General features: G+C 41.5%; 1 protein-coding gene across 1 annotated transcript; it reads right to left on the bottom strand.

Annotated features, from left to right (window-relative positions):
- Positions 1 to 1,389: 1,389 nt before the first annotated feature.
- On the bottom strand, positions 1,390 to 21,756 carry LOC130930186 (zinc finger protein GLI1-like). Its single transcript, XM_057857953.1, has 9 exons — positions 21,649 to 21,756; positions 16,960 to 17,621; positions 16,635 to 16,796; positions 14,004 to 14,111; positions 10,599 to 10,671; positions 10,455 to 10,536; positions 3,765 to 3,814; positions 3,589 to 3,690; positions 1,390 to 2,077 (listed from the first exon to the last, which is right to left on the bottom strand). Exons 2-9 carry the CDS (start codon positions 17,533 to 17,535, stop codon positions 1,971 to 1,973), a joined length of 1,260 nt encoding a protein of 419 aa, XP_057713936.1. The 5' UTR covers positions 17,536 to 17,621; positions 21,649 to 21,756; the 3' UTR covers positions 1,390 to 1,970.
- Between the last annotated feature and the right edge of the window lie 1,607 nt (positions 21,757 to 23,363).

Genomic DNA, 23,363 nt, shown 5'->3' on the forward strand with positions numbered 1-23,363 from the left:
CATACATTGCACTACCCTCCCCTCACATTCCCATCACGGGGCTGGGTGATGGCTGCCAGTTGGGAACCTGGCAGCCACAGTAATAGGGTGGTAGGTGGGTCCCACACTTTTTCCATATGGCGTGGCTCCTGGGGTGTGGCCTCCCTTCTGCCTGGGCTGCCGGCCGCGGGAGTGGGTTGGGGGGTCGGGGCTCCGATCTTGCATCGCCCCGTGGCAGTTCCTGGGCGTTCTCCTGCCTCCGCCTTCCCCTCTCTTCTCTGGCTGGGCATCCGCCCTGCGCTCCGTCGCGGGTCGCTGGCTGGGCGCCAGTGTATCAGCGGGGTGTCGCCTGCACCGGCGGGGGACCCTGCCTTGCCTGGGGCTTGGTGGGCCGCTGGGGGTCCCATGGCGTGCCGTGCTGGTTGGGGGGATGCGGCTGTGGCTCGTGGCCCGGGTGGGGGGGCGGGGATGAGGGTAGGCATGGGGTTGGTGGTGCGTCCCCTCCGGCCATCCCTGAAGGCCGGTTGATGGGTGCGCGGGTGGCCCGGGGGACCACCCTGGGTCCCGGGGGGTGGGGGGGACGGCTCCTTTGCTGGGCTGCGGGAGGAGGGATGGGCTGCGCTTGGCCCCCCACCCCCCCGCCCGCCCTCCCTCCCCGGGCTGGCTGGGTGGGGGCTGTGGCCCTGGGTTGGCGCCCGCGCGGCTTCTCCGCCCGTCTGCGTGGCTGTCACGCGCCCGGTGGGGATTGCGTGCTGCTGGATGTGGTAGGGCATGCTCGGTTGGGGGTCCCAGTGCCGGGATTGGCGATGCGGTGGCGTAGGGTTGGTCGCCAACGGGCTTACACTCATAAGAGATTCACACGATTACTGGGTTCTAGATCACAGAACTTTATTTGTGTACACTCTACCCCTTTCAATCACTTGGCTTATAGGCTTATAGCCACCCCCACCCCCATCCCCCTCTTTCACTGGCCAATAGGCCCCCACATGGTGTAAACCGGAAATACATCTCGCTGACGATAGCACCAGCATATTAGTTACTAATCTAGTTGTTCAATGTATTTCTTGTTTTTGTTTGTGTATGTGTTTCTTTTCTTTCTTCTCTTGTATTTCTTTTCTTCTGTCCCCCCATAATCCCTTCCTGTTCGCTGCTTTGTCATAATAAAAAGGTATTTTGAATGATCACAATGGGAGTATGTCAGACTCTCAATGTGAAACATTAAAACTGTTCAGACTATCCGGGCACTTAGACTTCCATTCTCTGTGTCAAACAGCTGAACAGGACAGGTTAAAAAAAAAAAAAAAAAATAAGGAAAAAAAAAAAAATAAGAATGTCCCATTTAATTTAAAAGTGACAACCAACGTCCTATTATGTGATGTGGTGATCGTAGTGTCAAAGTGCTGTCTATGATAAATCACTTAAAAAAAAAGATTTGAAAAATTAGAATGATTTCAAATCCAAGCCAAGACATTAAGTTTTGCTGTAATAATTGAATAATTATTCTAAGATGTGGTGTTTTAAAGATATTTATGAAAGAGTGACAGATGTGACAACATACCCCGCTTTCCACTAATCTTTCTTACCATTGATTTCCAGTTGACCACATGTAGTGTAATTATTGAGATGCACACTAGGTGGCAGTACACAGCCAATGGAAGTGCACTTTAAAAATATAGTATCTCATAAAAAATGAATAAAAGGTACTGTATAATCGAAGGCTAAAAGTTTAGCTTAGCACAAAATCATTCTATTGCTAATTGAACATAGCACAATGCAGTAACTTTACTGATTTAGAATGCATATTATTTAAAGTGCCTTTAAAGGAAAATCTAGAAGACAAAACAGCTCTTGGATTTTTGGACTCTGAAATTACAGCCATTCAATTTTTCTCTTGAGTAAATAAATGTGGAAATGTCATAATAATAAAATACCCCGCCCCTTCCTCCAAGGACGACTGATGTTGTTTTTGGCCTGGTTTTCTGACATGGCGGTCATGACTCCAGGTAGATGCTGTCCACAAGACTCTGGTAGCGGTCCACACTTCTTGCCTGGAACAGGAAGTTGTCGTCGTCATCCATGTTGTGCATCAAGTCAAATGCTGGGGGGTGGCAGAACGACGACTGTTATGTGACTTGGTGAAGCAGCAGTGGATGGTATTCTTGTACAATTGTATAAAAAGTTCGAGAATCTCTATCTCATTGATTACCATTGATGACAAAGAACTATTGTCGTCAAGCAGCAAACAATCTAAGGCGTTTATTTTTCCAAACCGGTAATCTGATTGAAGTTTGTTTCCCTATTGTCTCTGCATTACTATTTTGGTATTGCCTCATAATATATGTAGAATGAAGATTATTGTAATCATGTATGGTGAGCAATTCAAACAGAAAATGTTAGAAAGGTTCCCATCTTTTCACTACGGGTTTGTTTCTATGGTAACCGCTCACCATTATTTCCCGTTTTGGTCTCGAGTCACATGCGCTAAGTGTTTTGGGACTGAGAAAGGCGTGATAAACGCGGGGTGTACATTCGAGCCAAGTGCAGCTATCTGTTGAGACGTGCGAGGGAATGTTGATCTGTGTGCATCCATAAATGAACATATTTTTCCTTCATTCTGGAGGGTTCCAGTGATAGATTGAAGCCGGTTTCGTAGCTTTGCCATTGCAATGGCGAGTAGTCATCGCTCCATGTCGGCAAGCATTGTTTACAACATATTCGTGTTGCACATTTATGCTGTGAGGTGATGTGTTTCTTTAGCATCTTTGGGATGTGTTTGTTGTTAAGTTCGATTGAGTGTAAAGTGCTTTTTTTGGCCAAATTGACCGCATGTGTGTACGCTGTTCTTCCGGGTTGTACATTCGCGTCTGCCCCCACCATTGTGTTTATTGCACTGTTTATTGCACAATTCATTTGTGTTGTTGATTGTTGTGCAGTGAATTTGCATTGTTTTACATTTGCACTGAGGTGCTGTTAACCCTAACCCCTAAATCCTAACCCGAAGTTCAGAATTTTTGACATTAAACTTAATCTTCGAGTTAGTGGGGGTTTAATTAGTTGGTGGAGCTGATTTCAATAAATTCCATGCAGTTTGTCATTTAAAAAATTTTTTTTTAGTTTCAGGGCTCCTAAATGGATAAGCTAGCGCGAGTCAATAGTGGTTGAAATCAACTCCATCGACTAATTAAACCCCCGCTGTCTCGAAGATTAAGCCTTATGCTAAAAATTCTGATCTTCCTCTTTAAATGCAATTATCGGGAAGTCATTTACATATGATGAAATTTTTCTGCTGTCATTCTTATGTTGAGGCATCAAAGGGAGAAAAATTGGTAAAAAGTAACCGATAAATTACTTTTAAAGTAACTTAGTCACGTACTTTGATGATAAAGTAATAAGTAAAGTAATTAGATTACTTTTTTGAGGCCTAATCAGTAATTAAATTATTTTTTTCAAGCAATCTGTGACAACACTGTTAGTGACTGATTACCGTCAGCGTTCCTAGTCCAACTGGATTGGACATCTATCGCCTTCAATTACAACCAATGAGGTAAAGAGATGCCATGTTTGTTGAAATAATTTGGGTATTGGATTCAGTGCGTTCGCAAGCCCTACCTTCATTAGGTGCTGCTGAGGCTTGCGAAAAATGGCCAGGAAGTATGGCAAAATCTCTATCACTGATCGGCCGAGATACTTTCCAGTCCCCGAAAAGTCCGCCTGAAAAAACTACAGTTAAACTGGAGTGACATCACATTGCGATCCAGGTGTTGTTTCAGTAGCTTGTTGAATACCTTTTTGTTGCAGTCGGGCCTCAGTTGTTTTCATAAACTGCATGTTCTTCCTGTCAATCAAAAGTGTCACATGGTTATAATATCAGAATATCAGTCCAATTTCCCCCCCAATTTATATACCGTAGTACCTCTACATACGAAGTTAATTTGTTCCAGGACCTTGTTTGTTGGTCGAAATGGTCGGATATCGAGCAAGATTTTCCCATAAGAATGCATTATAATGCCATTAATTCGTTCACAGCCACACTAAATCATTAATAAACACTACTGGCAAATATAGCAAAACAAATAAATTATGAATAAAAATCATAATAATGATATATTAATAGTAATAATAATAATAATACCTGTAATACTGTAACGAATCGGGTTGTAATGTGGCGGTTGTGTTTTGCATGGTGTACCTGAACGCACCGTGAGGCTTACGTGACAGAAAGGGCAAAATTATACCGGATGCGTTTGCGGTGCGGATCCGCTAAGATATAGTGGCGGAGTCAATTCGTTTCCATTCTATCCTATAGACCCTACCCACGTGACGTCACAACTCCGCTCTCCTGACTGGTGCCGCCCACTTGTCCGTCAACACATCGTGTTGACCTGTTACGGCTACGTACATTCCTCCTATTTACGGCGTGTTTTTCTGCTCGTTAACATTAATAATCAAAATGGTGAAGGCGTGTGTGGCGGTCGGTTGCAATAACAGAGAAGATAGACGGAGAGACTTGAAGTTCTACCGGATTCCGAGAGACACGGAGAGGAGAGAGCGAGATGGGCTGCTGCAATTCGACGAGAAAACTGGGCTCCAAACGATTACCACAGATTATGTAGTAGTCATTTTATATCTGGTAAGATGCATTTAATATATATTTAGAGGGTTTTGGGCTGACAACCACAATTAAGATCATTGCTAGGCTAATCGCCGACAACATACACGTATGTATGTCGTGAGAGTGCTATCGCTAAACCATATAAACATTAAAAGCCCTAGCTCCATTGACAAATGACATGAAATACATTAGACTTGACAGTGGATGTTAGCAAGAACAAAAGATTTTGAATTGAAAATTTCGTAACTCACCTTCCGAGCACAAGATTCCTGCCGAATTTTCGTGTACGAGGACCTGTTTCACCCAACCAGCAACATAGCATTTATAAGCCTCCAAGCTCTTAAAGTTTTTCAAACTTTCGTGAGAATAGGCTGATTTTGTGTGGACAAGATAGTTGTAAATATCAGGGTCAGGCAGAGATGGCGAAGGCAGCCGGTCAAAAATCATCGATTTAGGCATCAAATATGGATCTGGCGACTGTATAGAACGAAGCTTTTCCACATAACGCCTTTTATGCAACACATCCAGTGAGTTTACGGCATCAGAAAGCACCGGGTCTTCCATGAAATGCATTTTAAATTCCTCGATCAATTGAAACCGATGCTAATACAGAGACAAAATGACGGACAAGTAGGCGGAACCATACAGCGAGCACGTGGTTTTATGACGTCGGTGGGTAGGGTCTATTGTTCAAACTATACCGGCCACGTCAGCGCTACCGATTGACTGCGGACCATGTCCGACGTGCCGGAGCCCACCGGATGGATTTTCTATTTTTGCCTGAGATGCGTCTGTCAAAATGTGCGGCGCCAGGCCTGGACCCAACAGGTCAGGTGCTTATTCACGGTTTAAACACCAGCGAACATGGACGAAGAACGCTTCATCATGGAAATGGAAAGCCACAAAGTGTTTTGTGATGCAGCAGATCATTTTCATAAGGACAACATTTAAAAGGAATCTGCATGGAATGCCATAACCAGTGTCGCCACCAGGGGGTGGCCAGGGCCACCCCTATAAATTGGTTGGCCACCCAACTGGCCACCCCACTTGCCAGTATATCGTTAGATTGTTGTAGCATCAGTTATGCATTTCATCCCAAATGAATGCATTTATTTTGTTTTGTTGAATGTAGGGCTGTTAAATTTATCACATTAACAGGTGGTAATTAATTTTTTAAAATTAATCACGTTAAAATATTTATCGCAATTAACGCATTCGCTGGACGACTCATTCACGCATTGCCGCAAACAGCCTTCAAAGGCGCCGTTTTACTTATATACAGAGATAAGAGGCAGAGTGGAGTAGATACAAGCATTCATTGGGGCCGTGCTTTTAATTGGCAAGAGCTTTGTCATCTCTCCCACAGCACCCATAAATATTGTGGGAAGCGACATGGGGAAGAATGAAAGGAGTTGATCTTTTTCTTAGCACACTGTAGTGTACCCAACGCAGAGAAGATATAGCATTTGCAGCCACCACACACAGTAATGGTTGCACCACTTCCCATCATGCATTTGGGCAGAACAGTTAAGTCGCTACAGTATCATTTACTGAAAGTTTAACAAATACACTAGATGGCAATATTTAGTCACAATATACAAACTCACATTTATCCTTTAATAATTACAAGTCTTTCTATCCATTGATCCCTTTCACAGAAAGAATGTTAATAAAGTTAATCCCATCTTGTTATAATAAACAAATACAGTACTTATGTACAGTATGTTGAATGTATATAACCGTCTTGTCTTATCTTTCCATTCCAACAATAATTTACCGAAAAATATGGCATATTTTAGAGATGGTTTAAATTGCTATTAATTATGATTAATTAATTTTTAAGCTGTGATTAACTCGATTAAAAATTTTAATCGTTTGACAGCCCTAGTTAAATGTACACCTTATGCCTAATATAAACTTAACACAATAAAACAGAATTGTTGTGGAACTCAAAATGTTGACTGGACAGTTATGGACTATGCACATTAAATCATTAGTAACATCAATTATTACACAATACACCAAAGTATATCAGTAGCCGTGTCCTTAAGTCTTTCTGATAGTTTCCCCCTGACCTTTTTACTGCAATAATATAATGAAAACCTGAAATTATGGCTTTTAGTTTTGGCCACCCCAAGATTTTAAGTGGCCCCATCTGGCCACCCCTATGAAAAATTTCTGGAGGCGCCACTGGCCATAACATAACCCATGGGGATGGACGGTGAGTTTTTATGCAAATTATGTAATTTAAAACAGTAATTACAGTAGTGGAGAACGGGTTGTTGGCATGGTCTGGGTGTCACGAACCCATGGTAAAAGCAAAAACATTTCGGGAAAAAAATGTTCAGTCAAATCATGTCCACCTTTCTCTGTGCTTCTCTGTTGAGTGGAGTGTTTGTCGTTGTTTTTAATGCCACGTTATCGCGCACGATCACACGAGAGCTCACGACGGTGACGGAGCTGCCGGACCGCAGTTGTGCGCAGCTGGTATATTTTGTCCTATTTTTGACGTAATGCGGAGCACGCAATCAACACGGAGCTTGGTGGATCTGTACTGCAAACGTGTACGGTATAATTTTGCCCTTAATGCAGTGCATTCAAGTTCTTACTTTCACTTTTCATGTTTTGTTGGCGCGAGCTGCGACGGACAGTAGGCGTGTTGTGTTGCACAAGTTCTCAAATAAATGATTAAAAACCTGATGAAGCTGGCGATTTCTTTGGCGATGTTACGATAATAATATTTGTCACCTTAACTTATAAAGACTGGCGAACGGAGGTCGGAGGAGGACCGTCGAGATCGTAGACATTCTACGGCCGTATTGTCAAGCCATCTTCTTTTCAATGGTAAGCGTAAACTTTTTCCTTTTTTTCACCACCTGCACTAACATTCTTAGAACCCATTTTGATTTCTCCCACAAAGAACCCCGCTGTGTGTCCGTCTTGCAGAAAAATAAAGAAAATGTGGCGCTGTCATAAATCGTCGTATTTCGAGCATGTCCTCGGATGTAGAAACAAATGACGAGTCAAATTTTATGTGGGATCGCAAAACAATCGTGTGTCGAAGCGATCATATGTCGAGGTACCACTGTATTTATTTGCTTTTTGTGTGACTGAATGCTGGCTCCTTCACACCAAAATGCGGATAAAAGTATGTAGCCAAAGTGGTGATTATTGTTAATTTTGGCAGTGAAGAGGTTCACATACAGTGGGGCAAATAAGTATTTAGTCAACCACTAATTGTGCAAGTTCTTCCACTTGAAAATATTAGAGAGGCCTGTAATTGTCAACATGGGTAAACCTCAACCATGAGAGACAGAATGCGGAAAAAAAACTGAAAATCATATTGTTTGATTTTTAAAGAATTTATTTTCAAATCATAGTGGAAAATAAGTATCTGGTTTATACCAAAAGTTCATCTCAATACTTTGTTATGTACCCTTTGTTGGCAATAACGGAGGCCAAACGTTTTCTGTAACTCTTCACAAGCTTTTCACACACTGTTGCTGGTATTTTGGCCCATTCCTCCATGCAGATCTCCTCAAGAGCAGTCATGTTTTGGGGCTGTCGTTGGGCAACACAGACTTTCAACTCCCTCCTCACCCTGTGGCGTCAAAATGATAACAAGAACAGGGAGCAAAAATCCCAGAACCACACGGGGGGACCTAGTGAATGATCTACAGAGAGTTGGGACCACAGTAACAAAGGCTACTATCAGTAATACAATGCGCCGCCAGGGACTTAAATCCTGCACTGCCAGACGTGTCCCCCTGCTGAAGAAAGTACACGTTCAGGCCCGTCTGCGGTCCGCTAGAGAGCATTTGGATGATCCAGAAGAGGACTGGGAGAATGTGTTATGGTCAGATGAAACCAAAATAGAACTTTTTGGTAGAAACACAGGTTCTCTTGTTTGGAGGAAAAAGAATACTGAATTGCACCATACCCACTGTGAAGCATGGGGGTGGAAACATCATGCTTTGGGGCTGTTTTCTGCAAAGGGACCAGGACGACTGATCTGTGTAGAGGAAAGAATAAATGGGGCCATGTATCGAGAGATTTTGAGCAAGGGCATTTAAGATGAGATGTGGCTGGGTTGGGTCTTTCAGCTTGACAATGATCCCAAACACACAGCCAGGGCAACAAAGGAGTGGCTTCGTAGGAAGCATTTCAAGGTCCTGGAGTGGCCTAGCCAGTGTCCAGGTCTCAACCCCATGGAAAATCTGCGGAGGGAGTTGAAAGTCTGTGTTGCCCAACGACAGCTCCAAAACATCACTGCTTTAAAGGAGATCTGCATGGAGGAATGGGCCAAAATACCAGCAACAGTGTGTGAAAAGCTTGTGATGAGTTACAGAAAACGTTTGGCCTCCGTTATTGCCAACAAAGGGTACATAACAAAGTATTGAGATGAACTTTTGGTATCGACCAAATACTTATTTTCCACCATGATTTGCAAATAAATTATTTGAAAATCAAACAATGTGATTTTCTGTTTTTTTTTTTTTTCACATTCTGTCTCTCATGGTTGAGGTTTAACCATGTTGACAATTACAGGCCTCTCTATTATTTTCAAGTTGGAGAAGTTGCCCAATTAGTGGTTCACTAAATACTTATTTGCCCCACTGTAGCTTTGCAAATGATAAGCAGCCAGGCCAGAATGTAGACTGGGCTGAAAATGCTTTTTTTTTTTTTCTAATTCTGCGATTCAAAACTATTGTCTACTTATGCTCTCATAGGCTGTTCCTTTTAATTCATTTGTAAACCAAAGCCTAAATGCACAAAATGCTTGACAATCTATTAGATAAGTGTCCAACTATAAGTGACATAGTGACTAAATCTTGGTTGAATTTTCTCCCAGTTCCAGGCTGCTTGTGGATACTGATCTTCTGGGAAGAGTCTGACATCATTTATAGATCCTGGATGACGCTTGCTCAGTTGGCTTTCGAGTCCTGCGGTGAAATTAACGACACTTCGGACGCTCTGACGCACATTTTCTTCATTATTCCGACCCCCCACCACAAGACGAATTTTAATAGTAATGTCTGTCATGAGTAGATGGGTACACAAAAAAGCAGATGAAACTATGCCTGAAAATGCACAGGAAGCCTGCCATTTTGGTTTGAAGTAGCTGTTTCACTTTCAGTTGACAACCAATTTCTACCAAATTTGAGGTACGTATACTCGACAAATGGGTGATTCAAAATTTCGGCAATAGTCCAGACACAGAATCGCCTTCTTAGTTGTGTTGTGTCCAATCGGTTTGCCCCTTTACCACTGGCAGTCTCAAAGGGGCATATTTGTTTTGTGGCATATTGAACTACCACCCCTATCAAGGTCTTTTTTAACAAATGATTTGAGGGTTAAAAGATATCTTGCTGTGGATAAATGTTATTACTGAACTATACTGTTTCCACCTTAGCTGGAGGTGGGTGTTGGGGGGATATCCAGGAATGTGCTGACTTTGCACAAACACTCTGACTCAACATGGAAATTGAAAGTTGCCAAGTCCAAATAAGAAAAACTGCTGGGATGATATGCAATGGGGGTTGCGGGGGGTCGTAAAGGGGGTTTGGATGGAGCGATGAAGCGTTCCTTCTTGTGGGCCCCAAGAGGTGAGGGGAGGGGGTCTTGCATTCTGCTGGAGGCTTCATAAATCAGCCTGATGATTGTGGGCCAGCTCCCCTCACATCTGATTGGCTGAAACTTTCTTACTCACTTCCTGTGTCCAAACCAAATGAAGAGCATACGTTACAACTATGTAAACTAACCAAAACACATGGGGACCACTTAAGAAGAAGATGAACAGCTCGGAGACTGAGTAAATAACAACAAAAAGTAAACTAAACACTGAGTAAACCATTTTACCAACCCATGGAAGCTTCCTTCTTTGCCTAGATAGTGGATGTCCACTCTAGGGGCAACGTCTGAGTTCCGTTCATCTGTGTAAGAACCTGATTGAGAAGGAGAGGAGTGTTATGGGGGGAAAAAAATACTTTAACGAGTAGTGGTATACCTGGGAATTTTTCTAAACCTGAAATTGCTGAGATGTTCATCAGGTCAGATTCTGGTAATGAGTATACGTGAATCTGTGAAGGTGAGAAAACAGAATAAATACTTTAAACACTTGGATAATAATCAATAGTAAAGGCGAGAGAAGTAGTCTGGTCTGACTTTGACAGCATGTGATGACACTTTTGAGCAAGTTCAAAGCAATACTGCTGCTCTAAACCTGCTCTATATGGATCTGACTTCTAAACCTGTAAGTCTCCTGATCCACAAAACATTTGGTTGCGAGTCCAATTCAGGTGTGGTATCTGATCAAAATCATTTGGAGCTTTGTTACCAGGTCAAATCAAATTCGATTCCAGGAACAAACCACATGTGTAACCAATAAACCTGTTAGATTACGCATATCGAAATCGCGAAACCAAGAGTCATGATCATGTCTTGTGGTGTGGTGTGTCTCGTTGGTTCCAGATTCAAATTCTGTTTGCATTCAGTTCCAAATCCTTTGGTTCTAATTAAGTATTTGTCACAAAACACTTTAAAATGTGATGTATTTCCCAGTCTAAATTACATTCAACAAAGGCACTTTTACATTAGACCAAGAGAACCAGGGTTCGGTTGGAGAGCTACCTTGCAACAACACTTGCAAATCACTTCAAAAGTTCAGTATTCACACTGCACCAACCAAACTTTCTGAATAGCATTACATGGACGAAAGGCGCACTCATTGATTGGACAAATTTAGAACAGGAAATACCTACCAGGCAGGGCAGCTGCACATAATGAAGCATAAATGCACCCTACTCCGCTTGCATTCACAAGTGAAGTTTTAAGTGAAGTTAAATTTAAATCTAGTATAGAATCAGATCAATTATCCATTGTTCTAAGTCTAAATTCTATGATGTTTCAAGTCAAAATTCCATATGGAACCACAGCCATATCCTATGATGTTCCAGCCCCATATTCTGAGCAATTTCTAGTCCACATCCCGTGAGGTTTAGAGTCCCAATCCAATCATGATGTGTGCCCATATCCTATGTGGTTCCATGTTCATATGCCAGGTGTTGCCTGGTCTACATTCAAATTGTAACTCAGTCCCGGTCCTCTGATTTACCATTCAGAGACTTTGGGTTTCTGATCCTAATTCTTTCCCGTTCCACATTCACATCCAGGTTCAAATTTTCAAAGTGCAGTTTCCCTGTATGGTGCGCATTGCAGCACGCGAACTCATGTGGTTTTGCTCAAAAGCAACAGCATGCCTCTCAGCATGTCACTTTTCACCAAAGACAACAAATCAGCTCCAGATCCCACAGAACAATGGGCTCCCTCTCCCCAACTTCTAGGCTATGTGTGTGTAATGCTTCACTTCGCCCTACTCTACAAACAACTGCTTTTTATGCAAACATGGATTGGGAGGTGTCTCAAGAAGAGGTGCCTCCAAACGCTCTGTTGTCCTGATACATAAAAGTCCAAGAGATGTGCACATAAGAAATGTCTTAAAGGGTTAATTGTACCAAGGACAAAATGTGTGTCCTGTATCGGATTTATTTCGTCTTACTATTTATGGGAAACAAGATAGCTCTACTGCAAAGGGCCACAAATCCAAAAGGTATTTTTTACCAGTTTACATTTTAATTAAAGGGCATAACATCATGCTAGGGAAGTATTACTTGCAGTGTATCACAAAGTGAGTACACCCCTTGCATTTCTGCAGATACTTAAATATATCTTTTCATGGGACAACACTGACAAAATGACACTTTGACACAATGAAAAGTAGTCTGTGTGCAGCTTATATAATAGAGTCAATTTATTTTCCCCTCAAAATAACTGAAAATATAGCCATTAATATCTAAACCCCTGACAACAAAAGTGAGTACACCCCTTAGAAACTACATCACTAAATGTCCAAATTGAGTACTGCTTGTCATTTTCCCTCCAAAATGTCCTGTGACTTGTTAGTGTTACTAGGTCCAGGTGTGCATAGGGAGCAGGTGTGTTCAAATTTGTAGTGCAGCTCTCACACTCTCTCATACTGGTCACTGAAAGTTCCAACATGGCACCACATGGCAAAGAACTCTCTGAGGATCTTAAAAGACGTATTGTTGCACAACATGAAGATGGCCAAGGCTACAAGAAGACTGCCAAAACCCTGAAACTGAGCCACTCAGAACAGGCCTCGGGTTGGTCGTCCAAAGAAGCTGAGCGCAGTGCTGAGCGTCACATCCAAATGCTTTCTTTGAAAGATCGTCTCAGAGTGCTGTCAGCATTGCTGCAGAGATTGAAGAGGTGGGGGGTCAGCCTGTTAGTGTTCAGACCATACACCGCACTCTACATCAAATTGGTGTGCATGGCTGTCACCCCAGGAGGAAGCCTCTTCTGAAGACGGTACACAAGAAAGCCCGTAAACAGTTTGCTGAAGACATGTCAACAAAGCACATGGATTAATGGAACCATGTTGTATGGTCTGATAAGACAAAGATTAATTTGTTTGGTTCCGATGGTCTCAAGCATGTGTGGCGGTGACCAGGTGAGGAGTACAAAGATAAGTGTGTCATGCCTACAGTCAAGCATGGTGGTGGGAATGTCATGGTCTGGGGCTGCATGAGTGCTGCAGATGTTGGAGAGTTACATTCCATTGAGAGAAACATGAACTCCAACATGTACTGTGAAATACTGCAGCAGAGCATGATCCCCTCCCTCCAGAAACTGGGTCGCAGGGCAGTGTTGCAGCTTGACAATGACCCCAAACACACCTCCAAGATGACCACTGCTTTACTGAAGTGGCTGAGGGTAAAGGTGATGGACTGGCCAAGCATGTCTCCAGACTTGAACCCAATAGAACATCTTTGGGGATCCTCAAGCGGAAGGTGGAGGTGCGCAAAATCTCAAATATCCGGCAGCTCCGCAACGTCGTCATGGAGGAGTGGAAGAGCATTCTAGTGGCAACCTGTGAAGCTCTGGTCAACTCCATGACCAGGAGAGTAAAAAGGTGGTGGCCACACAAAATATTGACAGTTGACATGTTGTATGTATGTTACTATTGACAACTTTCTCTAAGGGGTGTACTCACTTTTGTTGCCAGGGGTTCATTAATGGCGATATTTTTAGTTATTTTGAGGGGGAAAAAATTTAACTCTATTATTTAAGCTGCACACAGACAACTTTTCATTGAGTCAAAATGTCATTTTGTCAGTGTTGTCCCATTAAAAGATATACTGGTACTTAAATGTCTGCAGAAATTCGAGGGGTGTACTCACTTTTGTGATACACTACATTTTTCCTAATGCTTTGGTCAAAAAAGAAATGGCTCGCCTCAGATTTAGACAAAATAAACACGCAGTACCAACACTTTCGTCCAATGTGAAAACAATTGTAAAATAATCTTCCTATGAGTATATGACTATTGTACCTTGGCTTCCTGCATGCCTCCGACAGAATGAGTCTTGACGTGTTTCCGTAGTGAGCTAGGGTCAGTGTAGCGCTTGGTGCAACCTGGGATCTGGCAGACGTACGGCTTCTGCAAGAAAAAAACTGATTTAATGTGTGGGAAAGATATCAGCTAGATGAGGAAAAAGGACATGTAATGTCAAAATAAACCTGTAAAACTAACAGTTTGTCAACTTTGATGCTATGCAGACTATAGGCAAAAACTTAATTATATGCATTAATTGCTTCTGTTTTCCTTACAAACAGTTTTCCCTGTAAAACAAATTGATCCTTAGGTCAAAATGCTGAATTTTTCAGATTTTTTTTCAGCTAAATAATTTCATTAAGCATCAGACATTTTAGACTTTTAAGCGTACTCACTTTTGACTTAAAGAGTCAAAAAGAGAGGAATGTAAACCCCACAGTTTTTTTTTTTTTTTTTGCACCCGTCCATTTTACAACCTCTTGATTGTCCTCGCAATAAGCATGGCTGTGTGAGGCCACAAGGATAAGTATGTTTTTAAAAAACAAAAAAAAAACATTTCTTGGTGTAACATTTGCCAGATCAATGCTTAGTCTGTACTGCTTGCCGGCTGTTACAAAAGTAAGTGTGGCACATAGGCTTGCCACCCGTCCCTTGAAATACGGAATCGTTCCGTAATTGGGAATTAAAAGTTGCGTTCTGTATTGAACCAATACGGAACGCAGTTTATTCTGTATTTCACAATTGTCCCATGGGGGGGCGATCCCGCTCGACCCGCGGCTCCGGCGGCGCGCCCAGCCCATGCACGTCTGGCACAGACAAACACACACCTGCACTCACGAGTGAACACAGCCAACAATAATGATCAAAAACGGCAGGAGATATTAAAGACAGCAAGATAGTTATCTGCCTGCCCGCTGCTGTCTGCCCTGCACTGCGCTCCACTTCCGGGTTCGTTGCCTAGTTACATCGCTCGCTCTGCTCAGTGCACCGCCCCGCGCGTTTTCAAAACAAAGATGTCTTCAACACCAGACGCTAAGGACACCCCACCTCATCCTCAAAAGAGGAAACGTCGACAAAAAATAGACTGGAGTGGGAAGACTCGGGTAACCCGTGGCTCGATAGAGTCACTGATGATGATTATAAAGCGAACTGCAAGGCAGGCAGGAAAGTTTTTGCACTGTCTCACGGAGGTGTAAAACAGCATGCCGCAGAGGACGTCCACAAACGGAATATAAGATCCCAGAAGAGTCTTCGTCACAATTCTTTGTACCTGAAACATCCCCTGAGCTTGATTTGGTATGTTATTATGCTCTTGTATATGGATAACATATAGGCTATATTTATATTTACCTTCATACATCTTGCATTGATGGGAGCATAGCTAGGCTATTTCAGTTGCTACTATGGTTGATTATTTTCAGGAATGTTTTTTTTTTTTGGAAACATGCATTTCTTATCAATCAATATGGAATGAATTTATGTACTCATAAAGAACATCTTATTTTGTTATGCTAACTAATGATCCTCATTTGGAATTATTCCTAATAGATTAACAGCAAATAAACACTCAATAAATAGTCCTACTGCGAATATATACTATCTATTGATTGATTAATAGTGATACCAAAATTAAAGCAATAATTTGACATCATCCTACTCCTACCCTCTAAATTACTGCAGCTGAGGTGACACAGGTATAGCACACAGTAAAACGTGGCCAGAGCTACAATAGCGCTGACTGTGGACACAGGCTCAATCAGATGATTTTATACGATTCCAAAATGGTGAAGAAAATGACTTTGGGGAGAACAAAGCAAGAGGCACTGTTGAAACAAGTCCTGGGTCCAAAGGCAGTGGGTGGTGTGCTCAAGATCTTAACATCACCCATCCCATTCTCCAAACAGACTGATGCCTCAAATAGATTGAGCAGGAAGATGTTTCCCCTTGCTGTCCAGACTTTGGGGTCACCAACAAAATGCTGGACTTCATAGAGAATGCAGACGAGTCAGCTGCTTGAAGTTAGCTTTCCTGGAACATTCCCTTAAGAAATTTGGCTTGTCAATGGGTCACGTGACCGGATTCAGTGCCGACAACACAAATGTTAATTACGATATTCTTAACTTCGTTTTCACTAACCTGCAGAAAAAAAAAAAAACAGTTTGCTGCAAGGAATGCCATGCCCACATAGTGCACAATACAGTTTTCTCATCTAAAAATAGATCATTTCTATGCATTTTCGGAGTTTTGGGGATGCCCCTTTTTTTTCGCCCGTAAGGCTTTGGGCGCGTGGGGGGCGTCCCTTATTTCTATTTCTGAAAGGTGGCAACCCTAGTGGCACACTGCATTATTGTACAGAAGGGATAGAGATTTCATAATTCTTAAATCATTCACTGCCATTGATCACAATGGACGTCTAATCTTTTTGAAGTGGCTGTCATTATTGGTTGCAAAGTTGCCAATAAAGCGCTCTAAAGAAACCAAACAAATGGACATCTGATGGGATGCTAGATGGGACGTGGCTTTGAATCTTTCCAGAAATTATCTTTAAATATATTTACAAACATTATTATTAGTCCTAAAATACCTGGATAGCTGAGCATAATTGTGGTGGTAAAACAGTAGACCAACCGTGTCGAGGTGCGTTCGCTGGTGCTTTGCCCGATCGCTTGAGTTGCTGAAGGCCTTAAAGCAACCGATGTTCTGGCAGACATACGGCTTCTCTCCTGTGTGGCTTCGCAAGTGGATCTTTAGGTTCTCCAGGCGGGAAAATGCTTTTGCGCAGCCTTCGAACTGCATGAAAACAAATTTACATACTACTTATATTATACTTATATTTTAAAAGCATATTGTTATTGTTTGTGATATCACTGAACTTTGGGTCTATTTCAGTGCCCTCCAGGGTGTGCATAAAACAAGTTGTCAAACAATTGCACTTTTTTTTTTTCCAACTCACCATGCACTTGTTGGGCTTTTCCCCAGAATGCACCCTCATGTGGATGAGCAGCTTGTAGCGTGCGTTGAAGGGCTTCCGGCGCCGTACACAGTCTGCCCAGAAGCAAGCAAACTCCTCGCCCTTGCGCTGGTCGACATGCTCCTTCTCAATGTGTCTTGCCAATTCCTCCTGGCTTCTGAAGGTGGTGCAACAGTCGGTCCAGAGACACAGCTGGTTACGGAACATGTCCTCTGTGGGCTCTTGTTTTACGAAGAGACCGTTGTTCTGGAGTTTTTTAGATGTGGCCCAACCAGGGAGAATGTAGGATGTAGGAAGAGTTGGTTGGGAACTATTACAGAACCCATGGAAGGTTTCAGGACTGTTGGGAAATCGTGCCTCACACCTGTCAGGGTTGGACTTGTACGTCGTGTCAGGAGAGGCCAAGGAGGTCCTGGGTGAACAGCACGCCCCTGCACTGAATGAAGGAATGGGTGACTGGACCCCAGAATATGGCAGTCCTTGGTGGTCTTCTGCATCTTCAAAGAAACTGGAAAGAGTCATTTGAGTATCGGGAGGTCCAAAGTCTGGAGGCCACATCTTAGGTGTTCATGGAATGCCGTCAAGCCGCCCCAAACATCTCTCAGCTATCAAAACATTTCATACTGTATTCCAACATGTGAGATCTGTGGGCGAAAAACAATCAATTGGATGGAAAAAAAATGTTACAATTCAAGAAGGCTAGGTTCATACCGCAGGTCCTAATGCACAATTCCGATTTTTTGTCATATCTGTTTTTTTAGCGTGCCTATTCTAACTACCTTTGTCCACTGAGCCTGTTGAAGTTTCACGCATGCGCACTAATTTGAGTCCGAGATGCACTGTGCAAACTGACCCGCATGCGCAGGAGCATCACAACAAATGCTGGCTCAATGTCATTCCAGGGTGATCATATTTTGAGTTCCAAAAATAGGACACAGATAACAGACATAAATAATCCCCATTTAGTCATATTCAAAGTTTATATGGATTGATAGCATGCATGCAATGCGTGTGCATGACGCACATATATACGGACAGTTTGTCTCGACTCTTGGCCGTGTAAGCAATCTTGAAATATTGCTCATTTGGAGCACAGAAAGAAACTCGGCATTCTCAACCTTGTACCACCCACCCACTCCCCATTTTATTTTTTTTATTACTGTTGTCAAGCTCGCCACTTCCCTAAAAGCAGTGTTCAAGCTAGGCGCTAACGCTAATGCACAGCTCCATCACTAACTCTCACTCTTTGATGAAGTAGTTGCTGCATGAATTCCGATTTGGGGGACTTGTCAGTTCAGACTGCAACCACATTCTGGACAAATGCGGCCCAGATCGGATTTTAACCACATACAAATGTGACCTAGATCGGATTTGAAATGGTCCACTTTTATGCGACCTGTCCCATTCAGACCGTCAAGTTAATGCCTTACTCGAGTTGGAAAAATCTATAGTGATTTCACTTATGTAGCTGATGTCATTTCCAGCAGGTAATGAGTCATGGGTACAACCTGGCCGGGTTCTTTAATGCGGATAAGGCTCAGACGATGAGTAAGTGGACTTCTGAAAGACCAGCCAGTGCCTAAGTGTATGTTTGATGCACGTGGTTTACTGGTACAATCTGGTTTACTGTTTTATGATCCTTCCTGTAACATGGAGGCGTGGTAATTGTGCGCCAATCCTAATTAGAGACATTTAAAGTGTGTGTGAGCAGAGAAGGATAAGCATCAGGATTCATAGGTCCAAGTAGGAGTGGGCGAATTTTTGTCAAAAGTTGCACTTTTTCAACAGATACGCGAGGGCATCTGTGAATAAGTTGAAATATTTTTTTTAAGTCACTTGCCATTGACAGCAATAGGCATCCAATCTAATTGAACCAGCTAATTTGTTAATGCATAGTTCGGCATAGCGTTGGTCTAACCTTCATGATGCCTAAAGACTTTGTGAAGGATCTCACGTGACCCAAAGTTCCACAAGGGATTCAACCATAAAACAATTGGGCTGTGATCCATGAAGATGAGTGTTACGGTAAAACTAAGAAAAGTTTTCCCACAAAGCCCACCACAAGCCAGTACGCTGTTCAGCGAAATGGCAACCCGGTCTCATGTGGTGTCTTTTAAAGAAGCGCTGGCTGAGTTTAGCTAAACACAGCTGTGGCCTTTCAAAACCAGGAAATGTGTGCTCTTCACTTACAAACGCTCATACCTCACGGTCCGGACGTCAAGTGAAAAATCCAAAGATGCGCACACAATCCTCTTCTTACCCAGATAAGTCAATGATGTAATCGCTTTCACAACCCGTTGCTGGGCTTTTTTAACGACCTGTGAGTCCCCTGTGTGTCCACAGTAACTCCGATAGTTGCCAGTTTACACATGCAGAGCTCAGAGCTCCGGTTTTTAAAATAACATCATGGGAAGACACCTCCGTAGTCTTTTTTTATGTCACTTTCAAGGTTAGGAGTCGAGGGTTAGCTTTCAGGGAGACGATGGTGGATGTAGGTTTGAGACAGGGGTCAAAGTTAGGATTACTGCAAGAGGTGTAACTTTTAAGTTTGGCAGTTTTTGGGACAAAAGCTTTGCAGGGACAAGCAGGAATAATAAATTTACCTTTTCTTTCTTGTAACTTGTGCTCCTCCGCTGACCTCCAAAGTGTTCACAGAGACTGTCAACAGCCACGAGTCAAGACCATGAAATGAACTCATGGCGATAGTAAATACCAAACTGCCCCCATAGGAGAAGGGATCATTGTACTTATAGAGTATAAGAATTTGGGTATACCCGAAGTAGGGAGGTGCAGAGGTCTTGAAATACGAGTGAGCTCGTATAAGTTATTCGAGATGCGTGGCATCTTTTTAAACAAAACAAGTAAAAAAAACAATGCTCAATATTTTTTGCAATTTATTTTGTCTTCATCGATATGTCAATTCTGAGCCAGTTTGGTAATAATAAGCCATATAGGTTGAACATAGGTGGAGTTTGACTTTTGGGGCAGGGGGAGGCACAACATGTTGATGACCCCGAAACGCAGTGTCAGCAATAAAATTAATTTACAAGAATATAATAATAAGTTGACAATGAGCGTTTTTTGTTTCCCATCATTCTTGAGGGGAATTCTAAATCAGGCTGCTTAGGCAATACTTTCCGCCAAGATCGTCATCCATTGAATATGGTACTCCCGCCGGTGTCGTGCCAATGTAGTTACCCCAGTCCAAAATTGTATCCCTTGGGCGGAGCCATACGGAGGTAGATTTGTGTCTTTATTAACAATTAAAAAAAAAGTTGCTTCAATTTAAAAAAAAAAAAAAAAAAAGTTTCTTTTTCAATCAAAAAAATTTCAATTGAAAAAAAAGTTCAATCAAAATACACATTTTCAATAAAAACAAATTTGCTTCAACAAAAAAAAATGTTTGAATGCAGAAATAAATTTGAAACTCAAAAAAAAGATGCACGTGAAAGCTATTTTTCTTTGATCAATTTAAAAAAAAAATATTTTATTGGAGCAACTTTTTTGATTGAAGTAATGTTGATTTGTGTTTGGGCCACATTTTGGCTAGGACGTTTTTGTATTTATTCAATCAAAAAGTAACTTGCTTAAAAAATATATATTTTTAAAAAAAGAAAAAATACTTCAATAAAAAAAAAAAAAGAAAAAATTTGAATCATAGAGAACGTTTTTGAATGCGAAAGACTATTTGAGATTGAAAAATTTGCATTTGAACACTTAATTTTTCATTGAAAAAGTTTTTCTTTGATTGAAGCAATCCTTTTTGTGTTTGGGCCATGTTATGGGTTGGACATTTGTGTCTAAATCATTTAATCCCCCAAAAGGTTGCTTCAATCAAAAAACCTATTTTCAATCAAAGAAAAAAATCATTTGAAAAATAAAATGGCCCTCACCTATTATTATTATTTTTTTTAATTATATGCAAAGCAAATGACTATCTAAGGTGCTAATCACATGATCTGTTCGAAAAATAATTTTGACCCACTATAAAAAAATTTTTTTTTTTTGTTCATGTCATTCATTTTTGTTGCAGTTTTATTGCTTTACAACTTTTATATCTGTAGGAAAGTCAATTCCATGCAATGACACCACTGGGGGGGGGGGGGGGGGGGGTTGGGGGTGGCGCCCTTGGCCCCCCCTTAAAATCCACCTATGAGGTTGAATCGATAGTAGTTTCTTCTTTTTCAAAAACTTTGAGAATGGACTGAGCCTAGTAATAAGCTAACCTTTTCTGTAACATCATAGTCTTTATGTGATTTTCGGGACAGCGTTTGTACAGTATTACAGTACTGCTACGATAGTTTGGCAGTAATTGTGTGTGATTATTATATTGGGGAAAGCACAATAATCAATGATATATGACAATATCAAATACATACTGTATGTAAGTTATTAGATATCATCACACGTCAATATCGGATCTGTATCGGACATTTCTAGTATCAACACAGACTAACTAGAAACCATAGCAGAAGTAACAGAACATCTGATACATGCTGTGTCACTTCATGTTATCTTGCATTGTTTGTCAATGACCATTTCATAAATAATTTTCTATCATATTATTGTGAACATACAATGAGATTCCTTGATATTTGTTGCATGCAAACAAACTCATATATAGAACAGACGTAAAATACATGCACTCAGGTCAGATGGCATGTCACGTACCGAGCGTGTGAGGTTGAGGTCCGTTGGAGCAAGCCGAAGCGTTGCAAATCAGGTCGAGCCAAGTTGCTGCTGACTGCTGAGCATCTTAAGTTTGACGTCGCCACTCTGCTCTGGTCCGAGCTGTCAGAGTGCGCGCACACGCTGGAGGGAATGCTTCTGTGGGGTGTGCACACAGACAAAAGAAGTCTCGTACTGCCCAATCATATGTGCAATATCATTCATATTGATTTGGACAGCAGCAAAATAAGTGCATATATTGAATAGAAACAATATTTTTTGGTGTTGTTGTGTCTTAATATATGTAATTTTTTTTATCATATTAATAATTATTTGCATTAGCAGTAGTCAAGCCCGTCGACAGGGGGGGCAATTGGGTACATTGTCCCGGGCCTCAGGACCATAGGGGCCCCTGAATGACCCTTAATTTATTTTACTTTACATTCACATATTTCTTTTTTATTTAAATCCTTGTCTGATTAAATACTATCATGTACTCGATATATACTTAAAGACTAACATATTAAATATTTCAAATATAGTATATTTTTTTCCTTTTTTTTGTACAGTGCTCCCCCTCTGTCTTAGCAGAGAATGGTTTAACCCCGCTCGGACGCACTCAAGGCTACACTACGTACGTGCTCTGAAGTGGAAATTAAAATCTGTCATTGTTATAAACTCTAAACATGGCGAGTCGTCATAAATCGGGTGCACAGAAAAGAAAAGAAAAAAGAAAAAGAGATGAAGATCATAGAGGTGAACGAGAAAAAATGATGAAGTTTCAGCCGCTAACATTGAATGTTTACGTTCGCAATCACCGTGAGCTAAGCCCAATTCGAGTCCGTCACCGGCCGCTTGTAGCCTATTGAGCTGCGGTATGACAAGACATGCTGCTCACATTGAGCCAAGGAGAGAGAAGGTGATGGGAGATCAGGGATATATGTTAGTCCGTGGGGAGCAGGTGCGCGAGGCTTTGCTAGTGACTGTAGCTGGAGGAGAGCGAGCCTTCAGTAAAATGAAAATAATAATAAGTAAATAATAATGAAAATAATAAAAAACTACCTGCACTCCACCAGATCACAGGGCAGGCTTAACAACCTAGCGATGCTCTCCATTATGCGTGAGCTTGCTCAAAAACTGGATTTCACTGATGTTATAAATGACTTTGCTGTCCAAAAATCTAGGCGCATCACTGTTTGAGGGCTTGATAACCCCAGGGATGTGGAGGGGGCAGGCACAGTATGTTTAGTTATTCTGTTTTGTTGCTTAGCAGGCAGGCATAGCACTCTCAGTTGAATTGTATTGTAGCCTACATGGGACAATAGATGGAAATTGTTTGTTTGTATTGTGTCACATTACATTACAAATAAGACAAAAATCTATGAATAAAATTAATACATTGTAATAGTGTATAAAAAATGATAATTAAAAAATCTAAAAATGGAAAAAATTCATGATGTAAAAATCTGAGATCATAATTTAAATAAACCATTTTCATTAATTTATTAGGGAATGAAAAACCCCTTCGCCCCCAAATTTAAAAGATTTAAAAATCTTTAAACTTTGTTTCTGCTTTCAAGTAAATGCTGAATAAGGCTGCAAAAGTTAAATAAAATGCATTCTTATGTATGATTAACAGAAATCTACGGTGAAAAAAAACCTTTTCTTTGAGCATTCTTTGATCTGGAATGGTAATATTTCACAACAACAGGTATCAA

The sequence above is a fragment of the Corythoichthys intestinalis genome, chromosome 14 (assembly GCF_030265065.1).
Source record: "Corythoichthys intestinalis isolate RoL2023-P3 chromosome 14, ASM3026506v1, whole genome shotgun sequence".
NCBI lineage: Eukaryota > Metazoa > Chordata > Actinopteri > Syngnathiformes > Syngnathidae > Corythoichthys > Corythoichthys intestinalis.

Excerpts from the sequence above, each read along its gene's own strand:
- LOC130930186 (XM_057857953.1), bottom strand. The coding sequence starts at position 17,535 with ATGTGGCCTCCAGACTTTGGACCTCCCGATACTCAAATGACTCTTTCC. Across the intron at positions 10,537-10,598 it reads AGGTTTAGAAAAATTCCCAG|GTTCTTACACAGATGAACGG; the intron begins GTATACCACTAC and ends CTTCTCAATCAG. Across the intron at positions 3,815-10,454 it reads AAAGAAGGAAGCTTCCATGG|GAAGAACATGCAGTTTATGA; the intron begins GTTGGTAAAATG and ends TTTGATTGACAG.